The sequence below is a fragment of the Dama dama genome, chromosome 29, assembly GCF_033118175.1.
Source record: "Dama dama isolate Ldn47 chromosome 29, ASM3311817v1, whole genome shotgun sequence".
Taxonomy (NCBI): Eukaryota; Metazoa; Chordata; class Mammalia; order Artiodactyla; family Cervidae; genus Dama; species Dama dama.
Window position 1 is genome coordinate 40,171,426 of NC_083709.1, and position 19,906 is coordinate 40,191,331.

At 35.6% G+C, this 19,906-nt stretch overlaps 1 protein-coding gene across 1 annotated transcript; it reads right to left on the bottom strand.

The window, feature by feature from the left end:
• Positions 1-495: 495 nt before the first annotated feature.
• Positions 496-15,425, bottom strand: TYRP1 (tyrosinase related protein 1). The gene is made up of 7 exons (XM_061132452.1): positions 15,041-15,425; positions 13,321-13,643; positions 10,349-10,553; positions 7,312-7,479; positions 4,672-4,851; positions 1,555-1,701; positions 496-701 (listed from the first exon to the last, which is right to left on the bottom strand). Exons 1-7 carry the CDS (start codon positions 15,423-15,425, stop codon positions 496-498), a joined length of 1,614 nt encoding a protein of 537 aa, XP_060988435.1.
• Positions 15,426-19,906: the final 4,481 nt, after the last annotated feature.

The window sequence follows — 19,906 nt, forward strand, 5'->3', positions numbered from 1 at the left end:
ATATTTTAAAACATGCCCCAAATCTTCATCTTTGTTTAAATACCATGGAATTGGTATAACCTACCATTTTAAAGTGAAAGTTGCTCACTCATGTCTGACTCTTTGAGACCTCATGGACTGTAGTCCTTGGAATTCTCCAGGTCAGAATACTGGAGTGGGTAATCTTTCCCTTCTCCAGGGGATCTTCCCAACCCAGGGATTGAACCCAGGTCTCCTGCGTTGCAGGCAGATTCTTTACCAGCTGAGCCACCAGGGAAGCCCCACCCCCCACCCCTGCAACACTTTTTTTTAAGTAGAACTGAAAAATAGAAACCATTGAAAAGATTGAGACTTTCCCCAGTTCTGGAAAATAATATCGTGAGATTGTAATTCCCATATGCACATGCACGAGGAAGGAAGTAACAGAGTAAAAAAAATATAGTTAGTAACTCAACCTATTATTTTCTAAGCATGTGGTTTTATGATTCAGATGCATATGAGAATTTACACTTGTCATTAGACCACAGACTGATTAGGATTATGGATTCTTTCATATTCTTCAATGTAGTGTTGATACTGATCAGTAAGCAGAGGCTGATTTGCTTCATCCATGTTGCTTCTGGCACGAATCAAACAAGAAGCGCCCGCAAAAATGACCGCAACCAGTAATAAGGCAGCCACTACTGCCATGGTGACAATCTCAGAAATACTGAAACTCCGACCTGTTTGAAAATAAAATGAGAGCAAAAAATAAATAGTAAAATCATTGCCAAAATTGGATACCCTAAATGTAGGCATTGTTCCAGGCACTTGACAAAATCCTCGTATTTAATTTTTATTGGCCACATTGCCTTTTATAGCACCTGGCATCTTCAAAGCATTCCCCAATTTCTCATAATGACTGCATCCTATTGGGATAGTTATTATATCTGTTCTGAAGGTGAGGAGATGATGGCTCAGTGTTTAAATCACTTGCCCAAGGTCATTTGGTTAGTAGGCGGTGGAGCTTGTTTTGGAGCCCAGATCTTTCAGGATCCAAATCCTGTGCTCCTCCACTGTACCCCATTGCCTTGGTTAAGAAAAGGATTTAAAATTAAACCAGGAGATTTTCAATTTCACACCCTCTCAAAAAACAGCTCAGAGTGTCTCACTTCATCTCTTTTAAGATAAACAACTAGAAGCACATCATGTAGTAGAAAAATAAGAGTATATTACACAGGGCATATTTTACAGAGCTAAGCTCAAAATTCATTCTCTGTGCTTCTAGGAAGGTGATCTTTGGTAATTACTCTCATCCCATCTTCCTTATTTGTAAAATGAGGATTTTAATACCTTCCTCAGAGGGTTGTAAGTATTAAATGAAATAGTGTGCTTTGGAACCAGCTCAACCAGGTCAGAATGGGGTCCCAACAAATTTTAAATTCATTCTCTTTATCCCCAAATAAAAATTCAAATGAAACTATTTAATCATAGTGAAAGCTGTGGGTTACTTTATCTCAGAAAACTGAGATTACTTTAAAGGTAACAAGTTTGATTTGGAAATTTCCACAGTAAAAGTACATTTTCAGTACTTACTTGGCCATTGAACTTCGTAAGTATAGCCCAGGTTGTCTGTAGCAGTAACAAACATTTCTATGTTGGTAACTGGAGGCCAAAATGGTACCATATTGTATTGTCTGTTATGTCCAATAGGGGCATTTTCCAGTGGAAATGTGGATATATCTAAAATATGTCAAAGACACCTTGTTAATAGACATAATCAGGTTGTATTAATATATTATTATGTTCTGAAGGTGACTTAAAATGTTCAAGGATAACAATAAAAGTTCTTTCATATTTTATACTGAATAACAACATAAAAAATTATGACAGCAGAATTGGGAATTGCATGAAGCAGAGCTCAAACGCTTTGAGTACAATAGTAACATGTCACCCAATAGAAAAAGAAAGTTTAAAAGTAAGAAAGTTTTAGTATTTTCTTATCTATGATAATCACTAGTTGTTTTACTTTTAAATTACAGAAACTATTTTCAGTGAAATTCATTAAAGTTACTTTTCAAAGCTAAAGAAAGATTGAACCTGTAATTTGCTGTAGCATCATCTATTTAAATTTAGGAGGCAGTGTATCTGATGGAGGTTTGTCCTTGACTATGCATATTTCTGTTTAGTACTTTTCATTTTTTCTGTTTAATTAGAACAATAAATGTGAGCTTATTCCCTGGGTTCTTACTCTGTTATCAAAAAGTGTTTAACATTTTGAATCAAGGTCCTATAATACTATTTGTTTCTTGCCACCTTTCATCTTTCTACTTAAATACAAATCATAGGCATTTATGTTACTAGTGCATTTTTGTTATCAGAGATAAGAGTGATGCTCTTTGTGGCAAAAAATCTTTCTTTATTGTTGTTGTTTATATTTATGTTGGTACAATTAAATGCTAAGTGGAATGTCACAAAACCAGAATTGGAAGTGGGTTTGGGCAAGACATTAGTGGGAATATGTTTAGAAGAGCTGAAATATGTGAGAAGGCTAGTTAAGTATTAGATTTTCTGATTGCAAGAAGTAATCACAGGACAGTCACTGCAATCCTGTGAAGCATAGGAAAGTTTTTCAACATCTACTCCAAAGAAACATTGATCATAGAAATGGCAGGTAGTGTTTATATTTTTGTGACCTTAAATTTAATTACTTTAAAATTTAATGATTTCAAATGTACTCTGAATTAATGGTAATTAAGTATGTATCCATTAAAGTCTATTGTGTTCCTCCTCATGCCAGACACTGACCTAGGCACATGAGCTATAGCATTGAACCAAAGACAGGATTCCTGACCTCAAAGCACTCATACTAATTACTTATTAAAGTTAGATATTAAAGCTAATAACTTAGATAATTTTTTAAGCTTCCTATTTTTTTCTTTACTGAATCAGCCTCAACTCAGTTAAGTTTCAGCTGCAACAAAAAAAAAAAAAAAAAAAAAAAAAAAGGTATGTCCATTAAAATAAATGGAGGAAAAGAAGACTAATAAAAGTAACAATTGCATTGCAATGTTCCTTCCCTATGTCAGATCCTTCCATGGCTCCCCATCTCTCAGAGTTAAATCCCATGCCTTTAAGGATCTGCTCCAGTGTTTCCTCTGACCTTGTCATCTCCCTCCATTTTTCATCCCCCTCCCTACTCTGCTCCAGCAACAGTGGCTCCTTTGTTCCTTTCTTAGGACCATCTTTCTTTATCTATTTACACAGTCCTCCCTATCCCCTTTCCTAATATTATTTGTCTACAAAGAGACTCTCCCCCATACACTGTATCTATTTACATATGCTTGTTGTCAGCTTACACGTTGCTATCTAGTTATCAGAAGTACATGTCTAATAAAAGTGTGTTTTGTTCATCCACAAACCTATTAATTCGAGTTAATTGTTATTAAAATAAAAGTAGTATAACAAAACATGCATAAACTGATAGTTGTAAATATAAAAAGAGAAGGATGTTTTCATAATAAATAAATGGACTGCTTTGGAAAGATTTATTAAGAATGAACGGCTATAACACTGCTATAGAATTAGGAGTGGGCAACTGTGACTATTAAGGGTTAGGGAAACATTATGAAAATTTTAGGATAATACTGTACTCAGCATCACAAGGGTTGTGGATTTCTTGTTTCACTTTAAAGAAACAGACAATGCAAATTATAGATAATTCATTATGGTTGCATGTATGTATATAAATACACATGAAAAATCAGGTGGAACTCTAATCAGTGACTTCACAGAAGATTAATAAGTAGATAAATGTTTATATTTAGGCTATTTGTTTCTTAAATGGTTTTCAGTTGAAACAAACTCTTTTGACCAACTCATCAATTAATAGTCCATATCAGGTTAGATTAGAATCTACTACTGTATTTTCTCTCTCACAAGCACATACACACACACAACACATGAGCAACAGAAGTAAGAGGTGGCTGAATGAATAAATGAATCAGTAGATAATCTCCAATATTATGTATATGTCCTTGATGAGATAAAGGTACATGAGCCAAAATTTAGAACACTTTTAAATGTGAAAATTTATGATGTTTTAACCAATAAAAGCACATTCATAGTTTGAATAGTAATATAACCCTCTCAGCTGAGTGAAGAGAAAGTAGCCTCTAAATAGCATTTTAAAGAATGCATTAAAGTGAACTTAAAAGAGATGTTCTATGGTGTGATATAAAAACCAGCATTAACTTTTCAAGTTGAATAAAATTTCCATTTGTGAGAGGCTGTAAAGTAATAAAAATCAGAACTGTGGTTTATGAGTATAATTTTTCTGTCTTTGGGGTATCAAAGAAGAACTCTTTCAGGTTTTCACATCCATATGAAAAGCAATGAGGATGTTCATTGGAAGATATGAGAAAGAAAAATTGGGGAAACATGGTAGTCATCTTTACATGGTAAAGAAGTGAAGGATTAGTTTTTAGTCCTAGTGAACGTTAATAAGTCATCTTTTTATTACTGTACTGAGAGGCTTCTTATCTGCCTTTTCAGAGTGGTTTAAGATATTTGGAAATAGCTAAATATTAGAACTATTTTATCCTATTGTAAAGCGTAGTTTAAATATGTCAGGTTCTTAGCCTAAAATGATAACTATGCCATCGGAACAGTCTTGTTTGCTGAGTTTGCAAAAAGCATATGAAAGAGTCTCACCAGCATTGTATCGCCTCAGCCATTCATCAAATACTGCATCAGTGAATGTATGTAGGAGGACAAAAATAGGATCATTGGGAGATAAATGAGTTTGTCCCCCTGTTCCATTCAGGAATAGATGAGCCAAATTGTGAAGGCTTCGCACAGCAGGGTCATACCTTCCTGTGGGTTCACTGTAACCTAGATATAAAAATAAAGATGAGAATAATAAAATCCATTATAAATATCTGACTTTTTAAGTCCAAAGCAGTAATTATATTGGGAAACAATTTTTCCTGAGCTTGTCAGGCCAATTTTTACCTTAGTGTAGTAGCACTGATTCTCTGAACCTATGGGTGGTGACATTTGTTTGCTGTAGTAAGAGCTAGGTTAGTTTGAAGCTAGTGGCGTGACATTCTAAGTGTAGCCTCTAGGTTAAAAATAATGACCTGCAAAGGATACCAGTCAAAATATATAGAGCACTCTATTTTGACAAGGCTAACATTGGTCTACATGGAGATAAAGACAGTGGAAATCTCTAGCTTCTATAAAAACTGCTGATACAATTGGGAGAACACTGCTCTGATTGCCCTGAACCTAAATTGCCAGATGTTACTTTAGTCTCCTGCCTTACTTCTTCAGACTGTCAGCATGTATATTTTTAGAAAATTATTTCTGTGGAGAAGTTAGAATTTCTCAGAGCTTTTTTTTATCATCTCTGTACTAGTTTTAAATATCTGAAAAGACTGCTGTCAAAACATTTATAGAACTTTTGAGAATGCTCTCTATTCTATATATATATATACACACACACATTTATATATTTATATCTTCTCCAAAAACATTTCCATATTATACACTACATATATTTCATGTGTGTTTCATTTATGTGCATGTATGCTCAGTTGCATCCAACTATTTGAGACCCCCATGGATGGTAGCCTTTCAGGTTCCTCTGTCCATGGGATTGTCCAGGCAAACATACTGGAGTGGCTTGCCATTTTCTTCTTGAGGGAATCTTCCTGACCTAGGAATTAAACCTGCGCCTCCCACATCTCCTGTGTTGGCAGGCAGATTCTTTACCACTGCACCACCTGGGAAGCCGTGCGTTATACACATCCCCATTTACATATAACCCACATATTATATACCTATTACATATAATATATACATTTTTCATGTAGTATATATGTCATTTTTAACACATATACTTCCCATATGTACTCTCATCACATATTGTTCATGTAAGTATATTAGGGAGAAGACACGGATAGATCACAAACAAAAGTAGGGAGTCTCTGACGTGGGATGGAGTTATAAGTGTGTAGCTAGCTTGAAGACCAGAGGTGGGAGAGCAGGGTATGCCTGTATATTATAAAAGCAATATTAGAATTTGAAATGCGTTAACTCAGTATAGTAATTATAACTACTCATTCATTTATTCATTATTCTTTTTTATATGTTTATTCCATTATTTTTTGACTTATAAAACATTTAAAGATTGCTTACATTGTACATGTTAGGCGCTAACCTTTTTGTACATTCTGTCTGGAAATCAGTATAATTTGTCTTTTGATTGGGCATCAATAAAATACACTCTTATATTCTTACATTCTTTACAGAATCACTACTTACAGCATTAGTTTATAAATACCAGCTTAGTCAAAATATGGTGATTATTGGGGAACCTCCAAGTCAGTGTATTCATATGTAGTTATTAAAATTAACATAAAGATAGGAAAGAATGGCACCTAATTTTGATGATAAAAAGGGAGATAATTGAAATTAATTATCAGATTTATATATCAAGTATTTTAGATCAAGGGAAAGAGAGATCTATTCCCTTTTTCGGTTGGAAGGGAGTGTGGTCTAACATGTACAATACTGTATTTAAGGTAAAATTTGACAAGAACAAGTTTATAATAAAGTTAAACCTGATTCTGTTCTTTTAAGACTTTAATGTGTCATGAATAATTTAGAGGTGTAAAAGTTTTTTATAAAATAATTATAAATGACATAAAATTTTTAGAGGACTTAGAAATTTTTGATTTGAATCTGTGCTCTGTTACTAACTAGCTGGATATCTTTTCACCTCTTTGGACTTGATCTCTCAACTTTAAAATACTTGAATTATTTAAAGAAAATCAAATTAAATATCTCTAGATGTTAGTTTGATTTTTTATAAATCTTAAAAAAACTTTCAGGATGATACCTCAATAATACGTACGCCCAAAGCAGACTTTTTATTTGGTGTCAACTATTGGATGTTCAGGATTTTTTTTTAAGAAAAAAATTAATATCTCCAAGTCTTGAATATTATTTGCCTACACTAGAATTTGATATAGTTATACCCATATTGGCCAGCCATCTAACAGAAATTTGAGTTTAAATACCTTTTAGGTATTTTAAGAAAATGGAGGATCCTTTCCAAGGAATTCTCCTGTGATAAAAGGAGTTTCAGGGCCTACACTTTTCTTTAAGAAAGTTCTTCTATTGAGCAGAGGACTGTGACTATATCATGATAGGCAGCCCTATTCATATAAACTGACAGGATCCATATGGCATTCAAAGGTTTTTTTTTTTTAAAGAGATTTAATTTGAACACTTGAATTTTTCCAGTGACAACTAGATCGATTCAGAGCGCCGGTTTTGTTTACTTGCCTTCCACTGTGTTTCGGAAGCTGTTTGTAGAGTTAGAATAAAAAGGAGGGGTGTCAAATGAACCAACTTCCAAGCACTGAGCGACATCCTGTGGTTCAGGAAGACGTTGCACCATTGGTCTGGCCACATTTCCAGCAGGGTTCCTCTTAATTGGCCCACCCTCAGTGCCTGGGAAAAAGATGGGGTATGTGAACACGTATAGAATATTTAGAGATCTTAGCTTTCCTTATTAAACTTGTATACATGGGGTCTTGAACGCAGAAAGACAGGTTTTCCTTTGTAGAAGAGAAAAAATTTTTAATGCATATTCTGTGGTATTAAAGTGATAAAACCTAGGTTATCATGTCCAACTTCTGTGAATAGGGAAAATATGTGATACACAGAATCATCTGAAGAAAAAGATGATCGTAAAAACAGAGGTCCTTGTATTCGTTAAATCAGTATAATGTTATTAGCATATCAGTATATGTTAAATCTCTTTTTTTCAAGAGAACACATTAAAACAGAAGTTCCGTGGAAGATTAAATTTTGTGAATATAATCTCATAAACCAAAATTCTACACTGAAATCCATATTTCACACTTACATGGAATTTTGGTCTTGAATGTTGTTTGTTTCAAGCTTTTAAAGAAATAATGTTAAAACAACCTTAACTCTCTTTGGGAAGTGATCTATATTTCAATAAACACATACTTTTCAGCAATTAATGTGAAAAATAAAAGTTTTGAAGGTCAGTAAGATAAACAGGTAAACAAAGGGCTGCTATGGGATAATATATATCCCTAGGAATATAAAGATGCCTTTGGGGAGACAGGCAGGGAGAGAAAGAAATAGGGAAAGGAGGGAGGGAGGGAAGGAGAGAAAGAGAAAAAAAAGAGAGAGAATGCTAATTCTTCCCAATTGGGCAGCTTCAGGAAGACTTCATTGGGTAGTCAGATTTGCAAAGAGTCCTGAAGATCCGAGGAAAATTGCCAGAGGTGAAATAAGAAAAAATTTACAAGTCAAGCATTTTTAAGCAGAGATAATAATAAAGGATGACAGGCTTTTTTCTGTGCATAATATAAGCCCCATCAGAGCACAAACTGTTCTTGATCACCAGTATGTCCTCCAGTTTTGATCCAGTAGATGGCACATAATTGAAGCTAAATAGTTGTTTGGTGTTTGTTGACTTATGAAAAGATAAGGTTGATTTGTATGAGAGAGCCTGTTAGGTGAACAGCTAGCCTGGAGTATGTGGCAATGGAAGAGGATAGTCGATGGCAGGAAATATAGGAAGTTAGACCAGAACTATTTTATTTATTAGGCCCATGAAAGAAAAAAGGAAAAATAACATTTTATTGAACACCCATTAATGTGTCTGATATGATGCCAAATGCTTTGATAAACTAATCCTCATGATAATTCTTTCCTCCCTCTACTTTTCTTCTCTGATAAAATTATCCATCCCTGTGGTTTGACTGATCATCTTTTATGGGACATGCATACATGTACATCTTTAGAGCTGTGCTTCCATGCTTATGTTCTCATATGCTTTCTAGACAGTCTCTCTCCTTTTACTACGAATGCACCAAACTCTGTACACTAAAGAGTTATTTTGGAGAAGGAAATGGCAACCCACTCTAGTATTCTTGCCTGGAGAATCCCGTGGACTGTAGCCTGCAGGCTCCTCTGTCCATGGGGTCATAAGAGTTGGACATGACTTAGTGACTAAATAACCACCAAAGAGTTATTTATTGACACCTAATATTCTTCCAGCCACTAAACTATCCAGCCACTAAACTATTTTTGATTCATCATATGAAAGACATGCTCTTTTTCTTCACAATACTTCTCAAATCTACTTTCTACTTCAGACACTCTGAACTTTTCATTCATTCCTGCATGGGAATCCCACAGGACTCTAATCCATAATAAGTTAGTAGGTGCAATGACAGAAGTCGTCCATGTGCAAGCAAATTAAAAAAAAAAAAAAGTCACAGGGAGAGATGAATGTTTTGGTACCTAAATATACACCAATCCTCAATTTCATCTCATTTCACCAAACAAAAATTCTAATTTTATACTTATATAGAATAAAGTTTTATATATGGTTACTTCTCTTATTCCTATATGCAGCTAAATAATCTAATGGTAAAAAATCTACTTAATTTTGTTGTTCTATTTAAAATATTCTAAGTTTACAATGTAATTTAATATTTGGTGCTTGAAAATATGTGCAGAATAAATGTTATGAGTACAATCATGAAAAAATAAATTTCAATAATTCTAGTTTTTATATGGAAGAACAAAAGTTCAAAATATTTAGACATGTCTGAAGAAGCAAAACAAAGCGAGATAGAAAGACTCTGATGATTAAGACCTTGTGTTAATATCAAGGGAGATGATAAAAATAAGATCCAAGGAAGAGAACAGACAGCTTCACAGGAACTGTTCCACAAAAGACAGAAACATGACCTATGGCAGAGGGCATTCAGACCACTGGAGAAGGGACATTAGGACAGTTGGTTAAGCATTCTCTTTGTTAATCTAGCCAGAAGGTTGGAAATCAAAGTGACATATTAGTAAAAATAATATAATAACAAAACAATAGTAACCCTTATACAACAATTATTATTATTAAATGTGTATTTTTTACTCCCAAGGTACTTCCAACTCTTTCTGCAGATTTCACATTTCCTAGGGACACATTTTCTGTGAAATTCCAGCAGAAGACACATGACTACAAAGCAGCACTGGGCTTACTAAGAGGATTAACTAGTACAAGTAGACATTTCCCAAATAAGAAAGCAAGCAATGCCCCAACCAAGTTGTTCAGAAAAAGCAATGGAAAAATGTATGGGCACTTTCTTTTTTCCCTGGAGCACCCCAGATTGCCTGGACTATCCTAGGTACTTAGTGAATATTTGTACATCCATTCTCTGTAATAAAAGTGAACTTTAGTCTGAAGTCCTTAATAGAATGAAGGGCCTTCTGGCAGCACATTTAATCTGTTTATCTAGTAGGGAATTCCAAATCCTAGCTGTCATTTGGAACTTACTGTTGCAAAGAGTTCCCAGGGTATCATAATCTTCCAAGGATTCGCAGACTACTCGCCATTGAGAAAAGACGGAGTTCGGGCTTATAAGAGTGGAATCAAAGTTGCTTCTTGCTCCCATCAAGTCATCGGTGCAAATGTCGCAGGTGTTCTTCCCAGTGGCAAAATTCCAGTAAGGGAGGGAGAAAGAAGGATCCTGCAACAATTCCTGGATCACAGAAACTCTGTTAGCATTCTCAGCTTTTGTTTAAAATTCTCCCTTTCTTGGTTTACTCCCTGGCAGTCTGCTACTATTAGTTTTCTCAGCTACTTGGGAACCAGTTAGTGTCAGTGGTGTCTGCAGGGCTAGCAGGCTTAGATACCTTATTTAACAAAGCTCCTGATTTACTACAAGAAGTCACTTAGGCACTAGAGGGAGTGAAACTCAATTCATTACACGGAAGTTTCTGCAAATGCTTTGGAGAGTTGTCTCTTCTTTTTCAGGCATGTTGGTTATACTAGAAATTATCAACAATAACTTCTACTCTTTGACATTTTCACTTCCTTCCGTTTTTCCTATCTCTAATTGAAGCATTAGGAACTCTTGTCTGGAGCTAGATCCAGCCTTGAGATATATTATGTGAAGCAGTGCTTTTTATTTCATTTCTGTTTTTTAATTTAATTGAGTCGACTTTAGGCATTAGATTCTATTTTGGCCACACACTACAGAGGCTTCTTTCAAATTAGCCTTATCTGCCTGGTGTTTTACTTAGAGACCTCTGCTTCAGAATCTAAACTATGAAGACTCAGGCCTTTGCCAGAAACCAATATAGACAGGAAATGCTTAACAGAAGCTGAATATTTTTCTGAGCATGCTGTTCTTTAGCCCAGGGACCTAGTTCCCATTTAGAGCTGATCTCAACAAATAAAAAAAATGCTGGACTCAAGATCACATGCTTATTTTATTGGGTTCCTTTAAAGATATATTTATTGTACTTATTATTTCTCATTCCTTTAGGCCTTTGGGGAACTATATTTAGAGTGTGGGATAAATGTAGGGATTGCCATTGTTTAATCTCACCTTGCAAACATTTAGCACTTTTCTGCTTTTTTACTTTTAAACCCTTTCTAGGAAGCATTTCCTTGTCCTTGGAGTATTTTAGAGGGTCAAAAGCTTTCCAGTGCATCCCTCGTTATTGATCTCCAGGGCTTTAGAGGCCTTGTTGAACAGTCATTGTTCTGGTTCACAAAGATTAGTGACAGCTTCTAAGGGATCATTAAGAGTCAGTTTGTGGTTCAGCAACTGGCATTTGGGAGCTGGAGCATATTCATGTGGCATTTCAACTGTGCATTACATTTAGATTATAATTTGTTGGATCCCTTGTGCAGTTGGGTTTTAAAAATGTAAGTCATAGAGGTTGAAGTTTACACAGGCACAATTGAAGCTTTTAGATACTTTCCACCTGCCCTTTCATTTTGATGCACTCGTGGGAAAATGACTTGAAGGCGAGAAGATCTGGAGTTGATTACAAATGACAGATTTATCTACTCATAATCTACTAAATGTCTTATGTGAAATCAGAGCTATAAAATATGAAGTTCAGAGTAGCAGCTGAGTTCATTTAATCACTCTCAAACTGCATACGGATGGGCTACGTACATATGAATATTTTTTTCTGTATTTTAGTGCTTTAAATCTCTCCCTTCTAACCATTTATTTTCTTGGATAATGCTGGGCATAAGCGTCCTGCAAATCAATACTTGAGTCTGCCCTCAGATATTTTTTCCTGCCCTCAGATATTTTTAGATTTTAATTTGTGAGGAGGGAATCATTGCTCTTATTTCACCTAGAAAACAAATTCAACTTGTCGATTTCCTAGTTGAGCTCTAAGACTATTATTAAAGGGGTTAAGAGTTAGTTTGTAATTGACAGTAGTAAACTATTATATATGAAATGGATAAAAACAGAGTCCTACTGTGTAGCACAGAGAACTATATTCAACACCCCACAATAAACCATAATGGAAAAAATATAAAAAAGAGCATAGATATGTTGGTCAAAACATTTGTGTGGGTTTGTCCATAACATCTTACTAAAAACCCCAAACAAAATTTTTGGCCAAACCAATATGACTGAATCATGTTGCTGTACGGCAGAAATTGATACAATGTTGTAAATCAGCTGTACTTCAATAATGAAAAAAATTTAAATTCATTTGAAAATGACAATACTTTTCTTAAAATAGTACAAATAGTAAAAGAGACAATAAGAAAGTATCTTAACAGCTACTTTAATGTGATTTTAGTTTATCTGATTAAAAATAAACTTTAAATAACTGTTTAGGTTCACTTCATGCTAAAAAAGCCAATGTCTTTAGATTAAAATGATGTCTGACCTAGTGGATATTGTTAGTAGGTTTCTGCTATAAAGCCTCAAAGTGGTAGAGAACATGGAAACACAGGAGTTCAATTAGAATATGCCAATTTAAGTGAAAAGTATTATTTTTGTAGTTTAAACCCTGTATATATCATATCATACAAAATCATCAACTTATAAAATGAGCTATACATTTGGAACTTGGAAGACTGAAAAGTCTCATACACTTTCCTCATTCAAACCAGGAGGGGCTATTGGTTTACATTTCAGAAGGGAGACAGATCAAATGAGAGTCCTATATTGCAAAGTGTATGAGGGTCATTTTTTCAATGACAGAGCTGTAGACTATGTCCAGTGCTTTAATTCACACCTACAAATACCTCATTTGGCTTCCTGACCATTGATGTGACTTTCTTTTCACCTCGCAAAGGATAAAGATTAATTAATAAGGAAGTGATTAGCATAGGGAGAGACTTAACAGAATGCCAAAGGCGGGTTAATAACGTGAAATCGCTTTGTCATCACCTGTTTTGATCATTCGGGACACTGTGAATGAATGACTTACAAACAAGGTGCCCTGTTTGTAAAGGACGTGAATGTGGCCGTGCCTCATGCGTACCTGCATGTCTCTCTCCAGCTGCAGCAGGTGGTACCTATGCCATGTGAGGAATGCTGGTCCCTCATGAGAGAAATCCACTTCTCCAAAGCTTTCCTGTCCTGCTCCCAGGAACGTCTTTTTGACTGAGTAGTAATGTGTCCAAACAAAGTAATTATAAATGGAAATGTTCTCAAACTGCGGTGTGTTGCCATCTGGCCCCAATATTTCTTCTGACCTCCTGGTGGCAATGACAAAGTGAGGGTGAGTGGTGCGCTTTGCCATATCCAGAGCCCGGACAAAGCGGTTCTTTTCTTCTGTGCTTAAGTCCAGTAGGTTTCTCCTGACTTTAGGGACACAAAATTCAAATGTGAAAACATCTGCCATGTGAGCATGGATAGAGAATACTCAATCATCTTGGAACCCCATGTCCCACTTACCCCTGAATGATAATTTGCATCTGTGCTCACATCATTTTATACTTTAAAAAATATCCTTTGTTAAAATCCTTTCTTCATATCTGCTTTCTCTCTCTGATCTCCTCCCTCTTTCTCCAACTTACTCTACGCAGAGTAAGAGCTTTCTTTAATCTTATCAAGGACTTTATGATTCTATGATCTTGTTGTAGATTTCTGCTCACTATTTGCATATTTCTTGTAATTTTCTACCTTTTAATACCATACATTTTGCAAAAACATAGTATGTGGTTTAGCATAGTGGTTAGGACCAGAGTCTAATTCTGTTACTTGGCATATATTTCTCTAAGCATCAGTTTTTCATCTGTAAAGTAAGTGTAGAAATACCTGCTTTATAGAGTTGTAATGATTAAAGAGGACATACATAAAAAGCACTTGGACCAGAGCCTGGTTCATAATAAAGACTCACCACAGACATAGAGGACAAATTTATGACTACCAAAGGGGTAGGTGGGAGGGATAAATTAGGAGTCTGGGACTAACATGTATACACTACTATATATGAAATAGATAACCAACAAATATATACTGTATAGTATGGGGAGCCTTACTCAATCTTTTCTAATAATCTATAAGGGAAAAATCTGAAAGAAATAGATATGTATAACTGAATCACTTTGCATTCCACCTGAAACTAACACAATAATGTAAATTTAAAACAGAAAGCTCAGTAAGGGTTCTGTGAAACTCTTGGTCTCATGTTTGGCACAAAGAGAACAATCCAGTATTGCTGGCTGCTACTATTTAAATCTCTGTCATTTATGTTGTTTAGGCTGCAGGCCAGGCTCACCCTGTAGAATGGCTGAACTTGACCATCAGAGTGGGAAACGTCTTTGTGGTCAGCAAGGGCTGTGCAAGAAGCTTATGGATTAGAGCTGGACAGATCTCAGTGTGAATTCCAGGTTTCCCACATACCAGCTACATGGAGTTGACCTTTCTGAGCTCCAATATGTATTTACAATTAACCTAACTACCTTGCAAAGTTACTGAAAGGTCTAGTCATAAACATCTAGCATTGTTCCTGTTATAAAGGCGTCACTCAACAAATCTCTTGAAAGGAAATGTTATTAGTTAGAAGACCTGGACTTCAACTTCAACTCCTTAAATACATTTCTTAGCTTCCCTAAGCCTCAGTTTCCTCAGCTATGAAAAGTAAGGCTTAAGCTTGACGGTTTCTAGGAGTTCTTAAACCTCAACTGATTCAAAGGTCTACAATATTAAATGTGTTGAGTTCCATGCAGGACTGTGCATCCGTTGTCTCCACTTACCTGTGAGAACACTCTGGTCACAGGCAGCCCCTCCCCAGCCAGGGCGGCAGGTTCCACAGTTGTGTCCTGAGAAGTTGTCATTGCAGCGGCATGTCCTGTTGAAGAAGCGTGTGGGCCAGCCCTCTCGGTCATCTCTGCCGTCGTGCGGGTACTGGGGGCTGTGAGGCCGGGAGTCGGCTATCACCACCTCACATCTGCCCCTCCCTGATGAGAGACCGCAGCGGTCAGACCCGGGCCCAGACAGTGGGGACAGGTCTGGACAGCACACGCCATTCCTCAAAGCCTCCATGGTGGTGCACTCTCTTGGGAACTGAGCCCAGGCCTGCTGGAAGAAAAGCAGGACCAGGAACGTGTAACCCAGAGAGAGGAGTGTAGGAGATTTCATTCTGCTTGAAGCAAGAATGCAGGACAGCTTCTGGTTTGCAGCCCTTTGTGTAGAGACTGAGGCGCATAGATAAAAATCAAGCTGAAAAGAAAATAGCAAAATGAAATTATGCAAGTTTTTTTGTACCATTATAAATGGCATGAGGCCCTTCCCAACACACCTTCAAAATGCTTTTCATGTCTGTAAGATGACATTACAAAAATGATAAAAATAGTAATTTACCTTTAAAAATTTGACAGATATAGTATCTATGTAATTAAATCCCCAGTCCTAGTCATTTAATTTTCTTCATTTTAATTTCTATTTATATAAAAAGTACTTCTCATGGATTTCATTTATCAAAAATATTCATTAACAGGTCAGCACCATTAATTACATTTACCCATGGAGCTGAAAGAAGAATTGGGGGCAGATTTCTAGCAAGTTAGTTTCCAAGACTTCAAGTCCCCCATATTCTGATGGAGTTTTGGTGGGAATCCACCCACTCCCTATAGAGTTTCTCTCCAGTACCTTGAACTCCTGAAGGCATTCTCTGCTGAACCTCGCTTAGAGCTGGGTGTTTTATATTTGCTTGTTCCCTGATGTCAGAACTTTTAATTGCTTGTGGGTTTTCTGTCTGATAGCTAATCCCAAATCAGTGCACCCCAACTGGGAGGGGCCAGTCCTCTTTTCTACCCTTTACTAATCCTTTTTCACTTCAGTGAGTTTTTCTGCCCTTTAAGTATTTGGATAGCACATGATTGCCTTCCCACTGATTTCCTTGTGATGCTTAAAGTTTTAAGAAAAGGTCAGAGCCATGAATTTGGAATACAAATCAGAGAAATTAGAGAGCTTTCGTTTTCATTGCAGAGAACTTTATTTTTTCCTTTGGCAATGTATCTTTAAAGGATGAAATGAGATTATTTACCTCTTTCTTAGTGATAAAGGGCTAGGCTAGTGTTTCTACCTGATGGTAGCTTTTGATTATGTTTCATCTTACAAACAGATACTGCTGTTTTTAATGTGTCCAGAGAGAATAATTGTAGTAGAAAAAGCATCAGGTACAATTGCAACAACTCACTTGCCATTGCCTGTTGGCATTGACACTTGGGTACTCCAACTCCCTTACCTTCAATAGGTGGGTGTTCATCTCCATCTCTGTGGCAAAGGATCCCAGGGTCACTGCTACATGTAATGTTTAGAAAATGACCACTGAATAGCTTACTTTTCCTGCAGTCTCTGCAAGTAGTCTTAAGTTAATGGCACTTAGGGTAATAGATTCATGTATTTCAAAAGAAATTTTTCTCTGGAGTTGAAAACTCATACATGTAAAATTGGTCTTCAGAATAATCTTTAGTTTGAAATGCATAATTACTATGCAAAAGTTATCAGAATTTGTGATCAGGGTTAGCTGTCCTATTTGACTTTCAGTCATAAAATTGTCCAGAAACCTATATAAAGGACTTGGGTATATGGTACAAACAAAAAGCCAACCAAGGCTATGTCTATAAGATAAAAAGAATAAGGATTTCCTGTTTATAGCCTCTTGTTAAGACCACCAACATGATTTATTACAGCCTTATCAAGCCATGGTTATTAAGATTTATGTTTGTAAATCTAAAATGTTATTTTTTTAAATTTATTTTTATATTTTGTTATGTTGCAATAGTCTACTAATACAATATTAGGATATTTCCTCAAATGATTGCAAAAATGCTGTCATCATTACTATATAAGTAAGCTTTGGTGACCAGACTTTTTCCAGTATGTATTTGAGTGGAATACATAGTTGTTGCATGTGGCAGTATTTTATGTTTTTTTAAAGGTCAGCTTGATATGTCATTGTAAGACATTGTAAAATATTACCATTACAAGACACTGTAAGACAGTCATTACAATTACAAGCGTTGTAAGACATTGTAAGATATATCTCTCTTTGTGTATATATCCATTCTCTCGTTAGTAAACATTTGGATTATTTTCTTGGATTTTTAATTTAATTTTTTTTGTCTTATTACAATGCTGCTATAAAGAGTCTTCTAAATGTTTCTTTTTGAACATATAAGTATTTCTCCCTATAAGTATCTAAAGTGAATTTGTAGTCATAGAATTCATGAATATTTATGTTAGTTTTAAATTGTTTTCCAAAGTGGTTGTATCAATTTATATTCCCACCAGAGTGCTTATATTGGTTCACAAACTTGCTAACACTTGGCAATAATAGATTTAATTAACATATATAGATACAGATAATTGATTCATCTTAATGACTAGTATGTTTTAATACTATTCTTGTGATTTGATCCCTTCTGTTTCTTTGTAAATTTTTTTTTCATGTGTAGCGCCCATTTTTTGTATGTATATTTGACTTTTTTTTTTTTTTTACAATTTATTAACCTTTTAATTTTGTATTGGACTATAGCTGATTAGCAATGTTGTGCTAGTTTCAAGTGGATCGCAAAGGGACTCAGCCATGCATATACATGTATCCACTCTCTCCCAGTCTCATCCAGGCTGCCACATAACATTGAGGAGAGTTCCCTGTGCTAAACAGTAGGTTGCCCATTGTTTAAAATTATATTATTTGTCTTTTTGCTAGATAAGACTTCTTTATGTATGCTGGCTTCCTAATCTTCTGTCAGATAACTATATTGAAAATATTGAAAGTATCATATTCTAATTTATGGCTTAGGTTTTGCATTCTTGACACAGTTTTCTGATGATTAGTAGTTTTTTCATTTTAGTGTCTTTGCGTCAGTCTTTTACTTTATTGTTAGTAGCTTCCATATCTTGTTTAAGAAATCCTTCCCCTTGTGCAAGCAATGAACTATTTTTTGATATTGTCTTCAGCATTAAAAATGTAAACATTGCTTTTCACATTTCATTCTTTAAACGCATATGGAATTGGCTCTTCTGCATAATGTGAATAAGAATCTCAGTTAAATTTTTATTTCACACCAAAACTCAGTTTTTTCTAAGCACCATTACAGACAGGTCTGTCCTCTCCCAATCACCTGCAGTATCACTGTTTCTGGTTTTCATTTATGAATGGATTTATTTCTACCATTGCTGTTCTGTTCTATAGGTGAGTTTGACTATCCCTGTGTCAATGCTATATATTTTAAAAAATCTAGTTACACCATAGGTCAGGGTTCAATGTCAAAATACATGTGGAACACTCCTTGGCCCCCTGCAGAAATTATTTCTGAGATTTCTTTGATGGAAGCTAAGTTTTGTATAATAATTTTGCCTTATAAGGTTAGCAGACACACACTATTATATATAGAATGGATAGATAGCAAGGTCCTACTATATAGCACTTGGAACTATATTTATTAACACCCTGTAATAAACCATACAGGGCTTCCCAGGTGGCTCAGTGGTAAAGAATCCACCTGCCAATGCAGGAGACATGGGTAGAATCCCTGGGTCGGGAAGATCCCCTGGAGAAGGAAAGGGCAATCCATTCCAGTATCCTTGCCTGGGAAATCCCATGGCAAGCTATAGTCTATGGGGTCACCAAAGAGTCAAACATGACTTAGTGATTAAGCAGCAGCAGTAGCAGTAGCTGCCGCAGCAATAAGCTATACAGAAAAAGAAAAAAAAAAAAAAAAGAATTGGGCTATTCAGAAATACACACATGAGCAGGATATAAAGACTTATTAGTAACCACCATTAGTGTGCATTCATATATTCAAAGCTGATGTGAAGCTCGTATCTCAAGAAAAAGGGCTAGTCCTTCCATTTTAATTTGTCCTTTGAAGTCTTACAATTGTCATTTATAAAAGATGAAATCAAAAAGCTAAATGATAAATACCAAGAATTTAGGTTAAGTTGAGGAGAAAAACAGTTTCAGAATACCTTTGTTTTTCCAGAAATATTTTAGATGTATGTTAATATATTTAGTGATCATTTGTGGTAAATGGTATTGAATATGTTCATTGTTCAATTGGATTAAATGTTATTAAATTATATGCTTAGTTATACTAAGCTTAGTATAATAGCTAGAATGCCAAAGGCATTAAGGCAACTCAAAGTCATCTGTTAGACTGGTCATGTGGCTTTGCCTCATGGAGAAGCTTAAATTCTGTAAAAGCAAAGAGGAAGAATGTTAGGGTTGTGTTTTTGTGTCACTGAGCAGAGATTCAGTCAAACATAACATTGCTATTTTATAATATTTCAAGTTGACATCTCAGACAATGTAGTTTCTGATCAAATGTGTCATTAATTTCTTAACTGAGTTTTCTAAACTCCAGGACGACAGAGGATGAGATGGTTGGAGGGCATCACTGACTCAATGGACATGAGTTTTTTTGGCTCCAGGAGTTGGTGATGGACAGGGAGGCCTGGCATGCTGAGGTTCATGGGGTCACAAAGAGTCGGACATGACTGAGCGACTGAACTGAACTGAGCACAGTACTGCAATTGCTAGTGTTGGGGTGGTTAACAATAACTTGATTTCTGAATAGTGGAATTCTCTCTTGCTAAGCTAATATTAAAAC